The 22,817-nt window shown below is 40.3% G+C and overlaps 1 protein-coding gene across 3 annotated transcripts; it reads left to right on the forward strand.

Annotated features, from left to right (window-relative positions):
- The first annotated feature begins 487 nt into the window (after positions 1-487).
- thbs2a (thrombospondin 2a) lies at positions 488-18,930 on the forward strand. 3 transcript variants are annotated; one of them, XM_039621818.1, is made up of 23 exons: positions 488-837; positions 1,240-1,311; positions 1,500-2,053; positions 2,444-2,528; positions 4,577-4,776; positions 6,076-6,216; positions 6,302-6,395; positions 6,750-6,920; positions 7,777-7,953; positions 8,282-8,455; positions 9,579-9,706; positions 9,797-9,949; positions 10,993-11,211; positions 11,295-11,402; positions 13,000-13,159; positions 13,247-13,365; positions 13,455-13,689; positions 14,688-14,915; positions 15,018-15,289; positions 15,374-15,471; positions 15,611-15,750; positions 16,768-16,798; positions 17,129-18,930. In XM_039621818.1, the coding sequence occupies exons 2-23, from the start codon at positions 1,245-1,247 to the stop codon at positions 17,130-17,132; spliced, it is 3,558 nt and encodes a 1,185-aa protein (XP_039477752.1). In that variant the 5' UTR covers positions 488-837; positions 1,240-1,244; the 3' UTR covers positions 17,133-18,930. The 3 variants fall into 3 exon arrangements, with proteins under 3 accessions (XP_039477752.1, XP_031587975.1, XP_031587974.1); XM_031732114.2 differs by having other exon boundaries at positions 489-837; positions 1,243-1,311; XM_031732115.2 differs by lacking the exon at positions 16,768-16,798 and having other exon boundaries at positions 1,243-1,311.
- Positions 18,931-22,817: the final 3,887 nt, after the last annotated feature.

The following is a 22,817-nucleotide window of genomic DNA, read 5'->3' on the forward strand; positions in this document are numbered from 1 at the left end:
GGCATCTGTTGTATTAAAGGGTCATTTTCATTTTCTTTTTGTCTCACATTGCAGACATAGCTGGGATTCTCAATTTGAATTATTGACATTTGGCAAGCGTTGAGGTTTTCACACTTGAAAGGCAGAAATGAGGCATACCTTTAAGTTTATGAGTGTGGATGAAAAGGTGTTTTAAAATCTACCACAGATCAGTATTACTGAGGAAAGTGCGCAACGGCTTTCCACCTCACGACTGAGTTACAATTCTGCTCTCCTTAACTGCACATTAATACACTTATCAAGTCCACCTGCTGTTAGTGCAGCCGTTTAATGAAGCTTTGGTGTCTCGTCCCTCTAGAGGAAAACAGCCCACATCCCTGCGTGTGTTACCCTGAGAAAGCCACGGACACTGTGGGAAGGTGGGTTTGATAGTGAGGGAGGGCATCTCGGTGAAAAACGGGAGGGGTCACGAATCCTCATACCAGCCTCCGCGTGTGTTCGCGGCTAAGAAAATTACGCAATCGGAAGATAATTATGTAACTGTGTCTCTTAAACAGCCGACCTCAAACTTGCTCAGACCCGAAACACTTGATTGACAGACTTTGTGCGAGCCCCTATATAAGAGGAGGGAGGAGGGCGCCTCGGTCACTGTTGTGCCTCAGGTCCTCCAGACTGTGGATGTAGTGAACCAAAGTGGACTGTACACTTTTGTTTTGTTTTTTTTCTTTTTTTCTTTACGGGCTTTTACAGGAGATACCACTGCTCATTCATTTTTACCCTCGGATCTTTTTGTTTTTACTCTTGTCGCTGGATATCTGACGGATTTTTTTTTTTTTGTTAAGATACTGAATTCGTCAGGTAAGTAAGTAGGTTAGGAATGCATAGACTGCTTATCGTTGACATTTTATGAAGTCAGTACAGGGCAAATTTACCAGGGCTGCTGTAAGTGATTCATTACCTCCAGAGTGCAAACAGATAAATAAATGTGAAAGACTTTCTGGACTGCTGAAAGACTCTTTCCTGCATAACAGGGTATAAAACTTAATCTGCAATGTTGCAAAGTTTAATAAGCTGTAAACTGTGTGTAACAACTAGTTGGCCGGAATTATGGTTATTATCATTTTATTCCTGTATTTGCATGTGGCTTTTTCTCCTCTCTTTTTTCCAGTCATTCTGTGTGTAACTGAGAGACTTGAATGCAGCATTTGAGATGGACCAAGAGGCACAAATCTAACAAAAACTATGTCTTTGTTTTTGAAGCAGATATGATACTCAGGAGAAGTCTCTTCTTGTTGCTGTTGTCATTTAATTACCTTCAAGCTTTAACTGAAGGTGAGTTATAAATGGATTGATTGTGGTATTGCTGTCTAATAATTATTATTATTCAATTTGAGTCACCAATTCCCGTGTTTTGTTTTTTTGTTTTAGCGAAAACTCTGCCAGTTGCTCCCATTCTGCTTTTAAGTTCATGAACTCTTCTTCTAGCTTTCCAGTTACATTTCCTCTTGTCTGATGTATAGATGGTGAGCAGGAGGATGAGACATCATTCGACTTGTTTGAAATCAGCGACATCACACGCAGGACACTGGGGGCCAAACAGTTCAGGGGCCAGAACTTAGATGCCCCTGCCTACCGCTTCATCCGCTTCGACCACCTGCCCCCAGTTAGCCCACCCATACTGAAGCAAATACTGCGTCAGATCCAAAACAATGAGGGCTTTGTGTTTGTGGCCAGCATACGCCAGGACCGTTCCTCACGAGGCACCCTGATTGGTTTGGAGGGTCCCGATGGCCGGCGCCAGTTTGAGATCCTGTCCAACGGACGCGCCAACACTCTGGACCTGGTCTACTGGGCAGACGGCTCGCAGAACGTGGTTTCATTCGAGGACGTGGACCTGTCCGACTCGCAGTGGAAGAACATCACCCTTCATGTTCATGGGGAGAACGCCAACCTGTTTGTCGGCTGCAGCCTCATAGACAGCTTCATCCTGGATGAGCCATTTTATGAGCACCTGAAGGCCGAAGGGAACCGCATGTATGTGGCGAAGGGATCCATTCGAGAGAACCACTTTAGGGTAAGACAGCGGATGTGGATTCAAACGATTTCCCAGGATCTAGGAACTCCTTACTTGTCCAGCATTTGTCAACTCTCGCAGTGTCCAAGAAACAAAATTGTGGTCTTCACTAACCCTGCAATAAAAGTTTAAACAACTGTTTCCAAAAATACAGACTGACATATTCCCTGTGTTGCCCTGGTTTCTCTGTGTGGAAAAGACTCTAAATTTAGACTCTAAATTTGCCCCTTGTGTGTAGAAATGATGGGGAATGTATGTTATTAGGCAAAAAGCGAGTTTCCATGAAATGTTTGCTCCAGTTCCCAGCTCATGCTTGCAGTAGGTATAGAAAATGGACTGTTGCCTGAAATATGTCAAAGTGATTGAGACACATATTTTCTCACCAAACAGGGCCTTCTTCAGAGTGTGCGCTTCATCTTTGACACCTCAATAGAAGACATCCTGCTGAGTAGAGACTGTGAGATTACCAAGCAAGGTAAGAATGTGTCTGTTTTAGTTTTTAGGGTTTATAAAGGCCCTGCTATCCAGGATGAATGACAAACCCTTTCTCTTTTGTGTGATTTTTTTTTTTCATAACCCAACAGATGAGTCAAAATAATTATATTTGCAAAGTGTTTGATGCCTGATACCTAGCAGATGTGATCTAAAAGCTCTTTCACATGCAACACTCCTGCACCCAGTATCTGTGTTTTGTTAAGCTTCGACGACGGCAAACAGTTTAGCATTCTCTGTCAACTCCATTTGCATGGATTTATCTCCTTTTTAATGGATCAAAAAGCTTACAGATCCGAAATGTGGCAAGATATCCCAGTATTACTTCATGTTTACAGCAACAGGCTTTTCACTGCAGTGGCTTGAGGTTGAGCAGTGTGCAGGGTGAACAAAAGGAGATACAGATGCTTACATTTGTTTCCATTGGCAGTGAATTTGGGATAATACCCTGGGAAAGAAAATAGAAAAGACAAAGTGAATGTTATACTGCAAAGTGGGGAGCTTCCACTTCCAGCTGCACACACACAGACGTACACACAAACATACAGGATGAAGTCACGAATTGGCTGACTGGGTTGCTTTTCTCAGCTGAAGGACCTCGCAATCCTCAGCGGGGCTCACACAAAAGACTGGCCTCAGCTCAAAAGATAGAGATCCTGAAGGACCACCAGATCTGGAAACTGAGCCTTTCGGTTTTGCTGTGACAGAGAAAATCACCATGCGGTATGCAGTTGATGCTTTTCTGTCACCACATGCACTTTTGAATTCCAGCTGAATGAGTTTATTTGTTTAACAAATGTCACCAGCGCCTGGAAGTTTTCCGCTGGTTGGCTGGTACCAGAGAGGGTTCGGCACCGTTAGGAAAATTCATGCCGAAAGTCACCCATAAACCCAGGCAACCCTATAACTTGGACAGTATTAAAATTGCCCCAGTTTTTGCTCTTCTTTTTTTTAAAACCGATTTCCTCTTTCTACTCTGACAAATTCGAGAGCGTCCATCGGGGAGAGAAGAATGTGTAACTGCTTTCACAGACGAGCTTTCACGCATTCTCACGCGCACACAGTGTGAAGCCCTCCTGAGATTTGAATGAATCCAGCAGACTGAAGAGGAAAGAAAACATTGCGTTGGCTACAGTAGGACACCACCGGGTAATTTGGATGACTTCTTGATTTAGAGTCCCCGCTCTGCTATTAATCTTCGCCAATTTACATAGCGTGATCCAAACCAGTTGCAGATACGGGTTGCGCCTTGGCTGAAGGACAGGCGTTCTGCGGAGCTTCGATTTGTCTCTCGTGTGTTTGTTTTGGGCATCGAATATTCGTATAGCTAGCTGTGATGTGATTAAAGTTCAGTAGGGTTCTCTGACTACTGAGATCACAGCAGTCAGATGTAGACTGTGCAAAGGAACTTCACATTTGCCCTCATTATGTTCTTCTAATAGCACTGCAGTTTAAAGTTAGGTCCCTTTCTCAATATCTCAACATACACAGCCTTAATAATGACTGATGAATGCTGCAGCCCACATACTTCTTCACATAATTCTTTTGTGCTGATATCAAGACAAGAGTATAACAAGTATAAATCTGTGTGGCCACCCCCAGTCTCTTAAGTACATATCACAAGTGGTCACATATTTGTAAGGTCAGTGAGGTTTATGGTCCACAATATGGTTTTTGCATCACACGGGGAACTCCAGAGATTTCTGCTCTGCAGTGCCATCCTGTCCTGTTCTCCCACAGCCAGCTCTGCCGTCATCTGGGGCTGACAGATTTACCATCACCATTTCAAACAGACACCCCTTTTTTTTTTATGTTTTCCAAATTGAACGACACTGACTGGACATCTGGTTTTAGGAACATAATAAACATTTCAATTACGCCATTGTTGTGATCTTTTGGCCAGCTACAGAAAAACAGGAAATCGTTTGAGTCCTTGCATTTCAACCATCATATCTCTCAAACATGTTTTCCATCAACAGCCTGCGTTATTTTTCCTCCATTTTCCCTGGTATCTGCTATTTGCTCTTCCAGATGATGCCAATATTGTGAGTGAGAGCGGGGAAATTGTGGACGTGAGTCCTTCCATCACTACAAACGTTATAGGTCAGAAGACGGATGACGTGGGCGCAGAAATGTGTGAACGCTCCTGTGAGGAGCTCAGCATCATGTTCCAGGAGCTCAAAGGCCTGCGCATTGTCGTCAGCAACCTTATTGACGGATTGCAAAAAGTGGTGAGTTAAATCACATAAATCAAGCCTAGCCAACACTTGCATATGTCTTAGAGAGGGTTACTGTCTGTTTTGTCGAACTTTACAGGCCAGTAAATGTAAAATTGGTGGCTCTGGTGTGATGGAAGAAATATTTAACTCTTTAAAAAAAAAAACATTTTAGGAAAATAGATGACTCAGCCCTCGGTGTGTTAGCCTGAAGGTAAAGAGCCCTGAATTAGGTTACTAGGTAACCCACATTGGTTTTAAAGTAAACAGTGAGTAGCCACAGGAGTGTTTATAGAGTCGCATGTGATGGCTGAACCCATATGACTCCTGCTATCTGTGGCAGCATGAGTCAGACAGATTTTATGACATGTTACATGTGGATATAGGAAGTGTTCCCCTGGCAGTGATGGGGTCCAGTCTAATGTCTGGCTTTGTTAAAACAGCTCATGTGTTTCCTCTGGGAGCCTCCCAGCAATAAGAGAGTCTGGGCATGAACCTTGGGGGGAAAAAAAGAAACGGCTGGTATGAGAAGGGTCCCTGAGGCTCTTCCAGACCGAGTGGTGTCTTAGATTCTAGTGCTGCACACTGCTTACTCCCCTTTTCCAAGAGGAGGATGAACACACACATACGCACTCATATCCCCCCGAAAATCTTTGGCAGTAGTTTATCCACTGATAGTTCCCAAGTGGTGAGGAGCTCAGCCTGGTCTCCAATTGGGTAGGAGGTAATGTGCGTAACTAAGCAGCACTTTTCAGTGAGCTGTTTTCAAAGAAGCAGTGAGCATGTAAAGAAGTTCAGAGTTTTCTAATCTGCAGCAATGAGAGAAAAATTGAGTAGATTCTTTAAGTGGGTGTAACTTTTTAGTCTTTTTCTGTTGTTTCTCATCCATTTAAGTTATCAGATTTTTTTTGTTTTTCAATGACTAAATGAAGTGAGAGTAAAGCATCTAAGCATGAGCTGAGCTGGACGGGGACATAGCTTGGTACAAAGGATTCCAAGAAAAGTTACAAGGTTGCTACATTTGGTACTGATTTTGTTTTTATTAGCGTGGTGTTGTTTTATCTCAAAAAGAAATGGTTCTGATCAAGCTTGATTTTAAACAAATGTCATCTTTTTTTTATTAGAATAACATTTGCAACAGCACCACAGGCGTTTCTTCTTCCCACCTGGTGAAACTAACCTCAAACATGCTATTTTCAATGAATCAGCTCATCAGCAGGACTATCTTTCCCCCAGCCAGTGGCTTTGCACCTTTGATCTTGAGTGTGTCTTAAAGATTTCTGACTGTTCTTTTCTCGCTTGTTGTATGTTCAGACAGAAGAAAACTCAGTCATGAAAGAGGCCCTTGGGAGGATGAAGAACTCCTCAGAGAAAAACATGTGCTGGCAGGATGGCCGCCTGTTTGACGATAAGGAAGACTGGGTTGTAGACAGCTGCACTAAATGCACCTGTCAGGTAGTGCCAAGTCATCTGGAAATATATGCAGATTTACTGCGGATGTTAAAGACCCTCACATATCATTAATGTTCATTTGTGGCAGGAATCCAAGATCGTGTGCCACCAAATCACATGCCCTCCGGTGGCCTGTGCCAGCCCGTCCTTTATCGATGGCGAGTGTTGCCCCGCGTGTTTGCGTAAGTAGGCAGGACCTCTCACGACATAAACACGCAATTTTATACACGCTATTCTAAATTAATGGTGCAATGTGCTATAAACACAGCATTTCATGCATATTAAAGTTTAATACTACAGGACTATTGCAGCCAGTATGTCTTTGGACGCGAACCACATATTTATTAGCAGACACTCAAAATGTCTAGTGTGGGTTCTTCAGATGATGTCATGTGATAAACGAGTTGATATAAAGAATAAAAACTGCAGTTGTGAACTTTTCACAGTCTTTTCTACTGTTCTGTTCAGTGAGCATATGTGGGAGTGTTTCCTGCGCAAAAGATGGAGCATAAAAGTGTTGCATTTACATGTTCCAGCTATGGACAGTGACGATGGATGGTCCCCGTGGTCAGAGTGGACAGAGTGCACAGTGACCTGCGGGATAGGAACTCAACAGAGGGGCCGTTCTTGCGATGCAACCAGCAACCCTTGCACGGGACCTTCTATCCAGACCCGCAAGTGCAGTCTGGGCAAATGCGACAGCCGTGGTGAGGATTTTTTTTCTTCTTTTTTCAACGCTTTGTCTTGACTCACTCAGTTTTCATTTGAACTGTGGCATCCAGTAGTAGCTGTTTCGCCGATATTATCTCGACCACAGTATGCACCACTGGCAGTAATCTAAAACAAACAGCGTTATGATAAGTGAGAGGAGTGGGGGAAGGAGATGATGAAACTGTGGAAAAACCGAGCAGTGAGTTAAATATGAGATGAGAGCCTCCGAATTGCAAAAGTTTTCTCCTTCATAAATCTGGATCCGTCTTTGAGTGGATGAATCTAAGTGAAGAGCTGGATCTCACGGTTGGGCTGCAGGGTGTGCCCAGTCACAGTTAACTCCAAATAAATCTCTAGCTAAAAGGGTGTTCCACAGTGCAGTGACTCACCGCAGCTTTCCTTGCAATAGCATAAAATATTAATGAATCTGATAATTAATGTCCTATTAAGTGAGGTGTGGTGATTTTGTTAGAAACAAAAACTGCTGAACGGGTTTTTTTGTGTTGTCTTCTTCTTTTTTTTGAGAAGTTATAGAATCAGCATGTGTCATTGCTTGAAGCTAGCAGTACACTCCATCTGTGTGAGTGACTGAATCAGCCTAACCACTAGAAGATAGTTTACCCACAATGACATAAATACTGGCTCAAGCGTCTTAGAACATCTTTGAAAGTGAGCCATCATCGCCAGCATCGCATAATGTTTACTTGTAGAAAATGTGGTGATCTTTTCTCTCTTTTTTTCCTAACTCTGGCAAATTATACATGTCTGTAACTACTAGAATGGAAACCTGGAGGATAACACGACACATATGTGTTTGACTGCTGCGTGACATGTCTGATTTTTGATGCCCAGTTCGCCAGGACGGAGGGTGGAGTTTGTGGTCCCCGTGGTCGTCGTGCTCGGTGACCTGTGGCGAGGGGCAGATCACGAGAATACGACACTGCAATGCTCCTGTGCCACAGCTGGGAGGCAGAGACTGTGAGGGCAGTGGAAGAGAGACCCAGGGCTGCACTGCCAAGCCATGTCCCAGTGAGTATTTCAGCTTGTGAAGGGAAACACTCAAAAGCAGCATCTCCGTTACAGTGGCTAGCATCTGTGCCCAGCAGCCGGACTTCCCTCGTGCCTCGTGGTTACCCTAAGGCAACATCCCCCATGTGTTTCAGACTGTCATCATGTCAGTCTTGGAGCAAAAGTTGGTCCAGAACGGTTCAGTATGTTCGCTCATGCAGTATTAAGTTCCAGGCTTCCGAACTTTTTATTTCTTGTTTAGAAACAACAGAATAAAAATGTGGCATGAATAAAACACTTTATGTCAAAGTGACTTGCTGCTAAGCATCTGTCTCCCCTGTTTTTTCAGTTGATGGTGGCTGGGGACCGTGGTCTCCATGGGCAACCTGTTCAGCGACCTGCGGAGGGGGGCACAAAAGTCGTTCCCGTGAGTGCAACAGCCCTGAACCTCAATACGGCGGCAAGAAATGTTTTGGAGAAGCGGTCGACAGAGACAGCTGTAACAAGAATGACTGCCCTATTGGTGAGCATTAGTCACTCTGCATTATGGTTTTAGCTACTTAGGTGACCGGGTTCACAGGTCCACAGGCCCACACTGAAACATTGTTATGTAGCAGAGGGATTGCACTGACATATGTTCTGGTATTTGTAGTGATTTTAGGATTTCTCCTATAATGCAAACAATTAGCTGAGGTACTTGGAATGTCCTAATGTGTACTGTGCAAGTTGCTGTCAGCTGTTGACTGTAATGATCTGCTTGATTGTTTTAGTCTTTATGATGGAAAAAAACATCCAAACATCTGTTTTGCACAGCCATTTTCTTGTGCTGCCATATGTGTGTCTTTATAAACAGATACTATTTTTTTTCTGAGCTTGTTTAATGATGTGACTTCACCTGTAAACAATGACTGGCAGATGGAAGAGGAAATCATGGTTCTGCCAGCTACACTGGAAAAAAAAAAGATTACCTTACTAGTAATAATTCTGTGTTAATGATAACCAGCACCACACTGATTACCTCGACTGCATTAAAATGAAAAATCTGGCAAAAAAAACATCAAAAACCTTTCCCTTATTTTAATATAAAAGGAAAGTTTTTTGTGATTTGGTTTCAAAACCTGCATAAAACCAGAATATAGTTTCCAGTTCAGAAAAATGAAGCCAATGTGGAAATGCTTTGAACCTCCATTCTACCTGAAAGCCACCAGATGGCAGTAGCTGTGATTGCAAAAGAGACATCTGGTCCAATAGACGTATATGGGAAAATGGGTGTCTGATTGACCTCAGTGAAAACTTTCCTGATGAGTTTATGGTCTCAGTTTGGGTCATATTAAAAAAAAAATTAACTCTATTTTGTAAACCTTGATATTATTATAGTTCAAATATGATAATTAACCAATGATGATTAGTTAATGGCTTATTACATCATAGTTAGACACGCCCACTCTACATCACATCTGCTCATGCCTTCAGAAACCAATGGATGATGTCACGATTGCTACTTCCAATTTTTATATTGTCTATGGTGCTACTGTAAATTTTGGAAAGGTGATTAAGCATTAACTTAAGATAAGCATTACAAATTCAAAGTAAAAATGAAGTTTTCCCTTGTATGTATCCATTCTCATCATCTAAACCTCTTACAGATGGCTGTCTGTCCAACCCTTGCTTTGCGGGAGTGGACTGTAGCAGCTCTGCCGATGGTTCGTGGGAGTGTGGCCCGTGCCCTGCTGGATTTCGTGGAAATGGTACCCACTGTGAAGACATTAATGAGGTAAAAGTTACTATTTTTCATAAGCTAGCTGCACTTTATTCATAAAAAGACCTGCTTGTATTTTGCTGATGTTTTTTTTCTCTCCTCTAGTGTGACATGGTGTCTGATGTTTGCTACAAAGTGAATGGAATGCAGCGTTGTGTCAACACTGATCCAGGTTTCCATTGCTTGCCCTGTCCAAAGCGCTACAAGGGCACCCAGCCTTTTGGTATGGGTGTGGAGGCTGCCAAGAAGAACAAACAAGTGAGTGGATGTTAGCTTTTTTTTCAGTGCTCTTAATAGACCACTGGTATGAAACCACTCAAACAACAATAAAGCAAGATTTGGATAAGCAGCACTTCAGGGGATTTAAAAGCCTTATTTTTAGAGAGAGTTTGTGTATATAGGAATGAATGAATGGGGCTGACCTTGACCCACTATTTGTAAGTAAAATGACAGCGTGAGTAGCTTTAAACTTTTAAAATGAGAGGTGGATATGAATGGTTCTTTTTCCTTCCTTGTACTGTATCAGTTCACTGTCATAAAGCTATGTTTTTCTTTTGTTTCTGTGGCACACATCTCTCTCTTTCCAACCCTGTCAAAACTGCTAAAAGTTTTAATATGACTTGTCAAATATGCCACATTAACTACTTGATTGGAACACAACGGTTTTCATCTCTTTTCTGATCAATGAGTCCCTGGAAAATTGAAAAACGTGTCACTTTGACCACTACTTGCATAACATCCCTCATAAGGGCATTTTGTCACTTCTTGGCCTCTGCAGCTGCCTGTCTTTGATTTGATGCCCCAATTTACAGTAATTGATTTGGGAAAGGGGGAATTGTCTCATTGCTGGCATTAAGAGGCTCCATTTCACAGTTCTGATCAAAGGCCTCCCTGTCTCTTTTGGCTCTATGAGCTCATGCAGTGGCATTCAAACTTTAGGTTCATCATCTGGTAATAAGTGGCAGCTGTGACTAGTTTGTGAAGAAAAAATGGAGAGCAGTAGGTTGTTTTGGAATATATGCTGTACCCATGTCATAAAATCACAAGTGCTCCACACTTTTTTGAGAATCTTTTCTTTAACCAGTCACCTCAATTTGAGGTGTCCCTGTTTGGAGGGCTAGTCCCAAAACAAGCTGCCAGGGATAGTGGTAAAATAAAAACTCTTCACATTTAAAAAAAACAGCAAAATGGAAAATATGTAAGAAAACTGCTCGCAGGTCATAGGCAGAACATAGCAAGTACTGTTGGATATGGACTGTGGTGAACAATCCCATCTAACCTCTTTGTTTTTCTTAATTTAGGTATGTGAGCCTGAGAACCCATGTAAGGACAGGACGCACAACTGTCACAAATATGCCGAATGCATCTACATCAGCCACTTCAGTGATCCAATGTACAAGTGTGAGTGCAGGACAGGTTACGCTGGAGATGGCTTCATTTGTGGTGAAGACTCTGATTTGGATGGCTGGCCCAATCAGAACCTTGTGTGTGGTGCTAATGCCACTTACCACTGCAAGAAGGTATTTCACTGAATATTGCCACATTCGATGCAGTGATGCCAAACTGAACTGCAAAACTCAAAAGTTTACTGCCACTATTTCAGGATAACTGCCCTAGCCTCCCCAACTCTGGACAAGAAGACTTTGACAGAGACGGTCAAGGAGATGCTTGTGACAAGGATGATGATAATGATGGAATTCTGGATGAAAGGGTATGAGAAGTTTTAATTTTTACAAACTGGTGAGCGGAATCCTAAAAAAGGGGAGAGACTTTAAATAATGAATAATTGTGATATAATTTGTCTAAAAAAAACCCAAACAATTATCCATTGGAAATGTATTGCAAGTTGATATTTTACAATAGTTTACGATAGAAAATGGTAAACCCCAGTGCTGCTCGTGATCCATCCATCCATCCATGAAATCCATGAAAAGCCCATCCCATGGAGAGCATGATTGGGGGGAATGTCGTACCACTCGAGTGGTATCCTGTTATTGAATTTCTGTGCCAATTGAAGCCCATAACAAACATCATGTTCAAGCATAAGGATGAACAAAATTCAGTAATTGGCATATAACTTGCAGGACAGACTGGAGATTTGATGCTTAAAAGCAAAGTAAATCTTAGAGAAATTATTGGACTAATTAAACTGGACATAAGTGAAGAGCATATAATGTTATTCTTTTCATCAGCTCATTAAAAAGGAAAAGTCTAGAGGTTTTATACCACTATTTTTAAAGTAAAGAGAAAGAAAGATAAAGTAAAGTATAGACAGTCGTCTATTCTACACATAAAAAATGAAATGATAAAAATAATAAACTTTGAAATACTATAAGCACAACAGTCAGAATACTTAATAATCTTAATTACATTACCTAAGTAACTCCTGGTTACATACAATATTGAGGTGAACTCAAATACTAATTAGAGTATTGTCAAACTACTTTTTTGTTTCCTTTCCAAATGAAAATGAGGCTAAATATGAATCAGATTTAAAGTGAGTTTCTCTGGTTGGCCTTGACATACAACAATACGTCTCATTAAAGTCTGAAAACAACAATGCTGCCAAGTTCTACCTTATAAATCTGCAGTTTTCTAGTTAATTGATGTGTTACACCATTTCCATTGCGCTAACAACATATACAGCCCTTTGTAGAAACCCATAAACATTATAGGAATCTGTTTGACTTTCAAACATATTCTACAGATAAATGTGAAAACATAAAGAAAAGCTACAAACCACCGAATCCTATAGCAAGGGGACTTTTGCTAGCATAGTTTGCTACTAGCATAGTGAACTGGCTTTGAGCCCAGCAGGAGACACACAACCAGCTTGAGCAGCTTGTCTGTTCCTTTTGCTGGTCACAAGGCTGAATAAATGTGGGGTTTGTGTCATGAAGGACATTTGGTGTAAAAACTGTGCCAAGGTAAGTATGTAGAACCATCTGCTGTGGAAGTAAGGAGCACCTGAAAGTTCAGCCACTTTGCTAGCATAAGGGTTCGTCACTGCAACCTTTTGAGTGGTCAACATTATCCCATGATGAAATATTTTCTATAAGCCAAAAAGGGTTACTTACTGGCTTGATGAATAAGTGAAAATGATGTGATTCATATGCTATGACATCTCAACTCAGTAGAGATGCCGTGATATGAGAACTAATGTCAGATTTTGGATGGAAATGTTCACAAAACACCAAATCAGAAACTAACTTTTTGCAAATCCAAATCCGTTCTCTTCAGTGCACTCATTATGATTCGGCTCATGACTGTCAAAACATTACTTAGCTAGCATGTGCTTTCTTCGACAGGACAACTGTCCCCTGCTTTACAATCCTCGCCAGTTTGACTTTGACAAGGACGAAGTTGGTGACCGCTGTGACAACTGCCCCTATGAACACAACCCTGCTCAAATTGACACCGACCACAATGGAGAAGGGGATGCCTGTGCAGTGGACATCGATGGAGATGGTAAAATAGCTAAAAATATAGACGACATGTTGTATTCAGTCTACTATAATTAACTATAGCAACTATAAATTTGTCTTTTTTCCTCAGGAATTCTTAATGAGAATGATAACTGCCCCTACGTGTACAACAATGACCAGAAGGACACTGATATGGATGGTGTCGGCGACCAGTGTGACAATTGCCCTTTGCTACACAACCCTGATCAGGTAACGTATTCACACTGCAAATTATGGCTTATTCCAATACAGTCAATAGATGTTGCATTAACATTTTGATCCTTGTATTCATCCAACAGACTGACCTAGACAATGACCTGGTTGGAGATCAGTGTGACAACAACCAGGACATTGACGAAGACGGGCATCAGAACAATCTAGACAACTGTCCTTATGTCGCCAACTCAAACCAGGCTGACCACGATAAGGACGGCAAAGGAGACGCATGCGACTACGATGACGATAATGACGGTATACCTGATGACAGAGACAACTGCAGACTAACACCCAACGAAGACCAGCAGGACTCTGATGGTGAGCATGGTGCATGTAATAGTCTTAAAGGCAGCAGTGTCACATCCACACAAAAAGTTGATACATGAGCGATATCAACTATTTTTTTAGCATAAATATTCAGTGGTATAATTACTTTTAGTAGTATTCTTAAAATTTGTATTAATAAAAGTCTTAAAATTTTGAGACTACTTGCTTAAATAGTATCTCTATGTGCTCAGACTTATTTCGCATTTCTTCTTCCCTATGCCCTCTCCCAGCTGCTTTTAGAGTTAGCGGTTACTTTCACTGCAGCAGGTGTGAAATTTGGTGGTTGTGGAAAGAGTCAGTGACCGGCTTGGCACGGATGATGTCATTCTCCATGACTTCAGTGAGCTGCCTTGGAGGGCACCATCAGGCTGTGAAGTTTTTATTCCATTTAGCCTTAGCCTGTGATTAGTCCACAGTGCCCAATTTAAGCAGGGTTACCTGGAGTTTGTACAGCTGTCTGTAACTGAAAACAGACTGCAGAGGAGAAAGCCCCTGATGCTTTCACACCCTTTGCAGTTTGTCAAATAGTGTTTATTTGATAGAATCGTTTGCGCTTCTTACTCAATAACAAAGATGATGACAGAAGACGGCAAGCTACTTCCATGCAGTGGCCCTCATTAGCCATTGGCATCCTTTCCCTCATGAGTTCCCAGCCTGCAGTCTGGCTCTAATAGACTTCAGGCTTCAGATACTAAGAAGTTTCAGTGGAAGTTGTCACAGCATGAGAAGATGGCTGATTTGCTTCATCAGACTTGGCCGTGGTACTTGGGACAGTTTTCTGGGAAGAACTGCTATATTTCCATTCATTTTTAATATTTAGTTGGAGGAACTCCTCAACAGTCACTGCAGTGGGAGTGTTGTGATCCTCACATTAGCTGCCGTAGATATTTTTCCAACCCATTCAATAGTTTGTTTCAGATCTTATTTAAATTAGGTGAAACATTTTAAAATGATTTTAATATCATTTTATCTTTTTTTTCCTTTATTAGGTGATGGAAGAGGGGATGCCTGCAAAGATGACTTTGACAACGACAGTATCCCAGATTTCCTCGATGTGTGTCCTGAGAACAATGCCATCAGTGTGACAGACTTCAGGAAATTCCAGATGGTGCATCTGGATCCTAAAGGAACCACACAAATTGATCCCAACTGGGTGGTCAGACATCAGGGCAAGGAGTTAGTTCAGACTGCTAACTCTGACCCAGGCATTGCAGTAGGTGAGAAGCGCACATATGTTTACCTTTGCCTTTTAAAATATTTGAAACTCCATTTAAGTGTGCAGAGCGCTGTGAGTGTAACACTTGCTCACCTCATCACAGGTTTTGATGAGTTCAGCGCTGTGGACTTCAGTGGAACGATGTACGTGAACACCGACAGAGATGATGACTATGCAGGCTTTGTTTTTAGTTACCAGTCAAGTGCGCGCTTTTACGTTGTGATGTGGAAGCAGATCACACAGACCTACTGGGAGGACAAACCATCCAAGGCGTTTGGCATCTCTGGGGTTTCACTCAAAGTTGTGAACTCGACCACTGGCACTGGAGAATACCTCAGGAATGCTTTGTGGCACACGGGCAACACTCCAGGACAGGTGGGCTGCAATCTAAATGCAAAGTGGTGTGTTACAATGCCTGTATCAGTATTGATATTAGTGTTGTTGACTATTTTACAAAAGGTGCGGACCCTGTGGCATGACCCCAAAAACATTGGTTGGAAGGATTACACAGCTTACAGGTGGCATCTCATCCACAGACCAAAGACCGGGTTTATAAGGTATGAAGTACAGCTGATCACAACAGGAAAGCCCATGTTTTTCTGTCTCTGATTACAGGCCACCTTTAAGTCATTTGATGACATGCAGCTTTTTAGTCTTAAGACATTAAAACATTGAAGTTTGTCTCGTGTTTTCCAGGGTAGTGGTCTATGAAGGCAAACAGATTATGGCTGACTCGGGACCAATTTATGATAAGACCTTTGCCGGAGGAAGATTAGGCTTGTTTGTCTTCTCACAAGAGTTGGTGTTCTTCTCTGACCTCAAGTATGAGTGCAGAGGTAAGCACAATTACTTAAAATTATAACCACAAATGTTTCTGTTTTGTTATAAATTACCCATGGATATGTGTGAGCAACTCAAGTGTTGCATAAAGCTGAAATCAGTTCATCAAGAATGCTAGTTGAGTGAAAATAGCAGCTATAACGATATTAAGAGTAGAAAGCAAGGTTGCCAGAAGTGGGGCCCTTCCCCATTTCACTGTAAATAATTACATAAACTAAAGTAAGCAAACATTAAATTGAGAACATTTTTAAGTTTGTTTTAAACAAATTAAGCTAAGCTAACTGAATCTGTTTATTAGATTTATTAGCTCACAACTCAACAATACACAACAATACTGGTTATTACCCAAATCACTTTTTCAATATATTGGTAATCCACCAGTACGCACAAGCTCTTTAATCGAAATTATATTTTTAAAGCCAAAATATAATTATTGTTTTTTGTTCATTAAGTTTTACATTTCCTTTCTTTCTTTTTTCTTTTTTTTTTTTTTTTTTACAAAAAAGCAGAAAAAAAAGCACTTTATTATTTTTTGATTAAGATTACAAATATGACTATTATTTGGTGGCTGATTTAAGTCAAATTTGGGTCTAAAAACATGAGTTTGTTATTTACCTAATGAAAAACAATATCACTTTTATTTTTAAAAAAGTTTTTTACAGATTTTGAAATTTGCACTTAGTGTAATAAATTTGCTAAACATTGCACAACAGAGGACAGCTGTGTGCTCCACTGTTATTTGCCAATGACAATGTGTTATTTGACAGTCATAGGATGCCACTGATTTTAAGCTTTAATGCGTTCTGTCCCTAAAACGTATTTAACAGATCATGTTAAATTGTAGAAATCTTGTATTAATAACATTGGCTTAGTGTTAAACACCAAACGCCTACATAAAAATTTTGAGTTACATAGTTTATTATAGCAGTGTGGTCATTTGAATAACTAAATGCAACTGAAGAGTTAAAAATGTAGAACTCTTTCAACCAACCACATCTTTTTTCAAACCTCAGATAAGCCGGAGTTGCCAACCGTGCTCACAAGGTAATGGTGAGAGGGTTTCTGTGCTGTGTGTTGTTTGCTGTCACGCTATATTTCTGCTTGTCACCCTGCCCATGAACAATGCCCCAGAAGCATTGTGAAAATCCTTGTGTGTTCATCCAAGGACTTCAGATCTTCTACTTAGCGCTAAACTGTGGAAAATGAGTCTGCAGCTTTTTTTTTCTTCTCACAATCACGGCCACATTTACTGAAGACACGCTTTTTTGACGCACACAATCCTCATGTTGTTGCTGCACTCTGGCACTCAGGGGCTCATTGAGTTTTAATTGTAGATGTGGCAGTAATGGAAGATATTTTTCCATCTTTCTACAGATAACTGAATCAAGTAGAAACAGAAAAAAAGAAAACATCTGATGGCAAAAGACAAGAATCTCTCCGAGTAAACATCACGTCATTGCTGAATCCATGTCAATGTAAATCAGACTTCGCATACTTCCATGTTTTCGCCTTGATTCATCCACTGGAGGAGAAATCGAGGCACATTTCAGTTTTGCCGAAGCTGAGAAAGAAAAAAAACTGATCAACATGTGTTTTTTTGTTTATTTGTTTTTAAAAAGCCTCTACCGAATATCTAATTAAAACTATTGTACCCATTCTACATCTTTAAATTCATTGTACAACCTCTTAGATGCTGTTTGTGATTTCCTACAGTTTGATGTAAGTGACTCGGCTGTTCTCTGTCTTTATTCTTCTTTTTTTTGCTGAACTGATCATACAGTGTTTGACAAACATAAACTGTAATCAAATCATAATCATTTACCCGCCTTAACTCCATTATAACTTCTCCTTATTCTTTTCATCCTAAATGTGCTTTTCATGTACAACTTGAGTGAACGACGAGTAAGTGCCAAAGATGTTTATACTAAGTCTGTACTATAATTCCTTTTGTAAATTATTTATGCTCTGCTTGTTTTGTTCGTTGGCATTTTTTTTCCTAGTTTTGTAAATAATTATTTATTTGTTTACACTGACAAAACGTATAATTGAATACCACAGACGTCAAGATAAAACATATTAGCGTTGCCAGATTTTTTAGTGTCTTCATGCACTTCCTGTACTTGTTAGTTTTTCAAATTTGTCAGTCATTGATTTTTTTTTTTTCAAGTGTGTCAGTTAAGTAACTGTAGCATAAAGATAAACACCAGCTGCTTTTCAATAATCACGAAAATAAACACGAAGCAGATGTTTATGTAGGTCACGGTAGCTGCCAAAGAAAGTTAATTCTGGTAGTTTATTTACTTAGCTGTCCAGACAGCCTCGCTGTCCTCAAATGGATTTAACACATTACTGCAGATTTTTTATCTTTTAAATAGTCTCTCACCAAAAAGCAGCTGCTAATTAGGCTACTGGCATCATCGCAGAAACGCCTTTCTGACTCGATTTGGAAACTTTTATGCGCAAACAAAGCAACGAAAGTAGACTGAAATAGTGACATCGCTCAAAAATATTGTAATGAAATGATTCATATTAAATCAAATGTGTAACTTTAACATTTGAGAGTCGGAGGTTCGGAAATAAGCCACTTTGAGCGGTTGATTCGTGAAGATCAACTACAGTGAAAGCATTTTATACAAACTACATTTTCATTTCTACGTTAGTCATAAATATCACTTATACATATTGTGAAACATCATAGTGTTGATTGAAAAGGAATCCAGATGAAGGTCTCTAAAAGTGTGACTGTGTGATTGTGTAGTGTGGATTAAGGATGTGTTTGCGTACAACTTCGCTGTCGTCAGTCTGAACAGCATTCATGTTCTCCATGTTTGGTTTCCATCCTGTTCATTTTTTTTATTTGCAATGCACAAACTGTAAATGTGTTTTTTTGTATACTTGTGTTGTTAGATATACGTTTTCTACAAACAATAGTGTAAGATTGTTCTGTTTCTTAATAAAACACTTTTACACCATGTTGTTTATTATGACAATTGACAGGATTAGAAATACTGTCATAGCTGGGCATTGTTGTGAGGAATTGTGCATTTCTTGGGAATTATATTTGTGCAACAGAATAAGACGTTTGTTGCTGTAGTGGAAATTCATGGCAGCAGGTGTTTGTGACATTGCCGATGCCCATGTGTGTGTGTGTTAATGAAGAAACATATTACCCAGTACAACAGTGTGGTTTATTCATGTGTTTTTGAATCATACCAGATAAAAATATCAGAATCAGGAGGAAATACATCTGGAAGCAATGACAAGCTGGCCAAGCAGGGCATGGTTGTCATGCCAACTCGTTTTGACCATGTATCTGTAAGTGTAGTTAGGAAAGAACTTTTTCTTCCTATTGCAGCCCCTCCCCCAATCTACCTAATAACCTCAGGAAGGAGAGCTAGAGCCAAACAACAAAGTTTTGGTGTGAATGCACAAAAAGCCACCTCACAAATCCTGTGAGGTTTTGTCTGAAGATTATCTGTGAGAATTTTGGTGAAGACTGGAAGTTGGAAAGAGCCGGTCCCAGATACCTGATGGCTCTGTCTCCCATTCTACTTTTGGAAGTGCTCTACTGGGATCATTTGCTACTATAATGTTTTTAAGATTTAATGAAGCCTGATTATTTGGGTCTTTGTGTGTGAGGGAAACAATGAAAAGAAGCTAATATAGGAGAAATCTCTTGAGTACATGTTAGTGCTCCCACTCCAGCATATTTGGATCAGCTCAAAGTTTTTCAGGGAGCTTTTAGAGCAGCTGATGATAATGAATTATAATAGTCCAGCCCAGAAGTAACAAATGTATGAACTAGCTTTTATGCAACACTGAGACAGGCTATTCTTAATTCTGACAACACTGGTGACATTAAAGAAGGAAGTCCTAGAGATTTGTTTAAGTTAAAGGATATATGATGTTCAAAAACTAATTCATGTGTTATAATGAACTCTGAATCCTCACTGAAAAACCTGTCAAACTGTTTTTCAGTTATTGCTTTTTCACATAGGGCCAGGTAGGTTTGGTATGACCAATGACTGTACTGTCATGACTGTGTTTCTACAGTCAGTGGGTATAACAAATATGCAAATAACTCAGAAAGGGGGCACATTTTTTTCAACAGCACTGTATCTTTAAGCAAGATAACAACCCTGTTATATGTCAAGAAAAATCTGTGGTACGCAGCCTGTAAAGATAAATGTATGATATCTAAAGTGTTAATGGTTAATGGTCTTTGAACAGTTTTCCTGGTACAGGATCTAAAATACTTTAACTAGGAAAGAAGAAGTCTAAACAAAAAACAGTTTATAAAGCTGTATTAGGGTCGTGGGGAGAGGACGACCCCAGTGTAGTAAATGGAGGCAGATGAAATAATGAAAAGTGAGCCTTGCTCTTCCAAAAGGAAAAACCCAAAAGGAATCCAGAAAAACAAACTGTCAAAGTAAAACTGGAACACACTGAAACATGAGAACTAACACTAAACTAAAAGTCAAAGTGACACAACAAAACCAACAGAATACCAGGACCACAACAAGACCCTGTGGGAGAGATGTGTTGAATTATTTTCTCTATAACTGTATTTTTATTTCTAAAGAAAGAAAAATAATTTAAATGGATTTTTCTTTCTTTCTTTCTAGAAAGAAAGAAAGAAAAATCCATTTGAATTATTGTAAATTCAAATTTCTACCTGTCTCCTTTTTTGCTCATAAACATGAGATTTGTTTATGGGAAAATGTACAAGAAACACCAAAAACACTGTCCGTACCTGGTCTATCTAATATCCTTGTATTGGTGTTGTTCTCGGATCAACATCGCATTTGACCAATCACACTGTTATGATGTCATAGCTTGGTAACTTGGAAAAAACCTGTCGATGTCCACTCTGGAAAAAAGTGGGCGGTTAGGGTTTGGGGGTTAGGATGGATAGGTGGATAGCCTTGGATAGGTGTAAAACAGCGTATTACTATAGGGTGAATTTATGGCTAGTTTTTGTGTTTTCATGTAACTTATTGACAACAGGAAAAATAAAACACATCACCAGATTTATTAACTCACATAAGACAGAATTTTGAAGTCCATTGTTTTGTTCATCTTAGCGCTAAATTATTCGTAAGAAAACAATATGCCTTCTGTTAGTGTGCTATATAAAAGGGCCCATCACGGATACCAGAACTGTATGTTACATGTGTGGGATGGGCACTGTTTCCAACATTCATGTGCTATTTAGAGTGTCAGCTAGAAAGTATAGTCTACTGTCACTGCTTCAAATGTTTAATAGTGCTTTAAAATGAAAAGTCACAGACTTTGCAAAATCCTTTGGTTAGGACGATTGAAGGGTTTTGTATGTGGTTTTGCACCAAAACTCTATCAGTGCAGAAACCAGAAAGAGAAGGGGTTAAGTAAATGATGGTGAAGCCAGGAAAGAAATGCGCTATTAGGGAAAATAGGGAAGTCAAAACCTTGCTCTTGTAGCTCTGTGTCAGAGGTATTTGGGTTGAGGTTCTTGGAATAGTCCACGTGGCACACACCAAAGACTGCTATATGGGTCTGGCACTGGTAGCTGGTTTCAAGTCCAGAGCACGTTCCAGGGTGGTTCTTAAAGCTTTGCCAGAGGATGTCAATGTGTGACACAGTAAACCAGCAGTTTCTGCCGAGGCAAGTAGTTAGCAACCAGCAGGCATTTTAAAAGGATGAATAAATGCTAGCAATTAACTGAAAGAACATCAAGGAAAGTTCACTTTCACTGGCCATTAGGAGTCTCAAATGCTGAGCTTGTAATCCCATCACTGCTGAGTGATTTAGACACTGGACAGTTTGGTGTTGATGTGTATTTATAATCGATGCGTTGGTGTGCTGCTCATCACCAGATTACCAGTTTTAACGGTAAGAGGGAGAGAAGCCTCTTATTCAAACACAGGATGAAAAGAAGAACTCTTCTCTGTGTGTGATGCTCCACTTCAGTCACTTTGGTGTTAAATACCACCCTGTCTGATGCTTGGCTACTGCAAATATAGACAACATTCATCTCACTGAATTTTTCCATAATCTACTGGCTCTACTTGCCTCCCACTCTCAGTGAGACCGGCCTGGAAACTTACGGCAATTTAAGAAATTAGAACACAATCATGTCTAAGTCAAACAGAGAACTCATAGATAACATTCACTGCTGACAGATAGAAATATTCTCTTTTCTTTTCTTCAAAGACCTGTGTCGGTCTGTTAGTAAGATTACACAAAAATATCATGAACCATGGCAGAGAAAAGGAGCATTACTTTTCTGGCACACGTCTGGATCCCTTTCTTTAAATTTGCAAAACAGGGCACTAATGTCTGTGTGAGCATTGGCACTAGCCGAGGATGAACTTTCCAAGTGTCCTAGTTTTGTCTGTTTTCTTGTGCAAATCAACTTTTTTTTTCTTTTTTTTTTAAATGTCTGTATTGCAAACAGATGTCTTTTTCTGCAGATTTATTGTTTGTTAGATTAAGTGTTTATTCTTTCTGTGTAGAGTTTGCTTGTTCTCCCCGTCTCTGTGTGAGTTGTCTCCAGGTAATCCGGCTTCCTCCCACACTCCAAAGACATATATGTTAGGTTAATTGGTGATGTTAAATTGGCTGTAGGCGTGAACATGAGCGTGAATGATTGTCTATCGTTATGTGTTAGCCATTCAGCAGACTGGTGACCTGTCCGGGGTTCAGCCTGCTTTTTGCCCCATGACAGCTGGGACAGGATCCAGCCCCTCAGCGACTCTAAATTGGATAAGTGGAAAGAAAATGGATGGATGGAAAACAGTCACTGTATTAAATTAATGATTAGATGAGAAGAGTAACTCATGTCTCTAAGAAGCTAGAGACAGAAATTGGAAAGCTTAGTACAGCGAGACTTTTGCTTTGTCCAAAGCTAACTCCACTATATGGCACCGAAAATCATCACCAGAATTTATTTTATTATCATTACATATTTATTTTTGCACTCTGTTATAGCTCAAAGTCGACAAATCAAATAAAAACAGTGGGTACACCAACATGTCGTAAGACTGGGCATGAATAGCACATCACCTCAGTGTCATTCATACGT

Source organism: Oreochromis aureus, linkage group 13 (genome assembly GCF_013358895.1).
Source record: "Oreochromis aureus strain Israel breed Guangdong linkage group 13, ZZ_aureus, whole genome shotgun sequence".
Taxonomy (NCBI): domain Eukaryota; kingdom Metazoa; phylum Chordata; class Actinopteri; order Cichliformes; family Cichlidae; genus Oreochromis; species Oreochromis aureus.

What these genes read in the sequence shown, in the direction of transcription:
- thbs2a (XM_039621818.1), top strand. Translation starts at nt 1,245, where the DNA reads ATGATACTCAGGAGAAGTCTCTTCTTGTTGCTGTTGTCATTTAATTAC. An exon ending in CACTGCCAAGCCATGTCCCA is followed by an intron (nt 7,954 to 8,281) that starts GTGAGTATTTCA and finishes CTGTTTTTTCAG; the next exon opens with TTGATGGTGGCTGGGGACCG. An exon ending in AGACCAGCAGGACTCTGATG is followed by an intron (nt 13,690 to 14,687) that starts GTGAGCATGGTG and finishes TTCCTTTATTAG; the next exon opens with GTGATGGAAGAGGGGATGCC.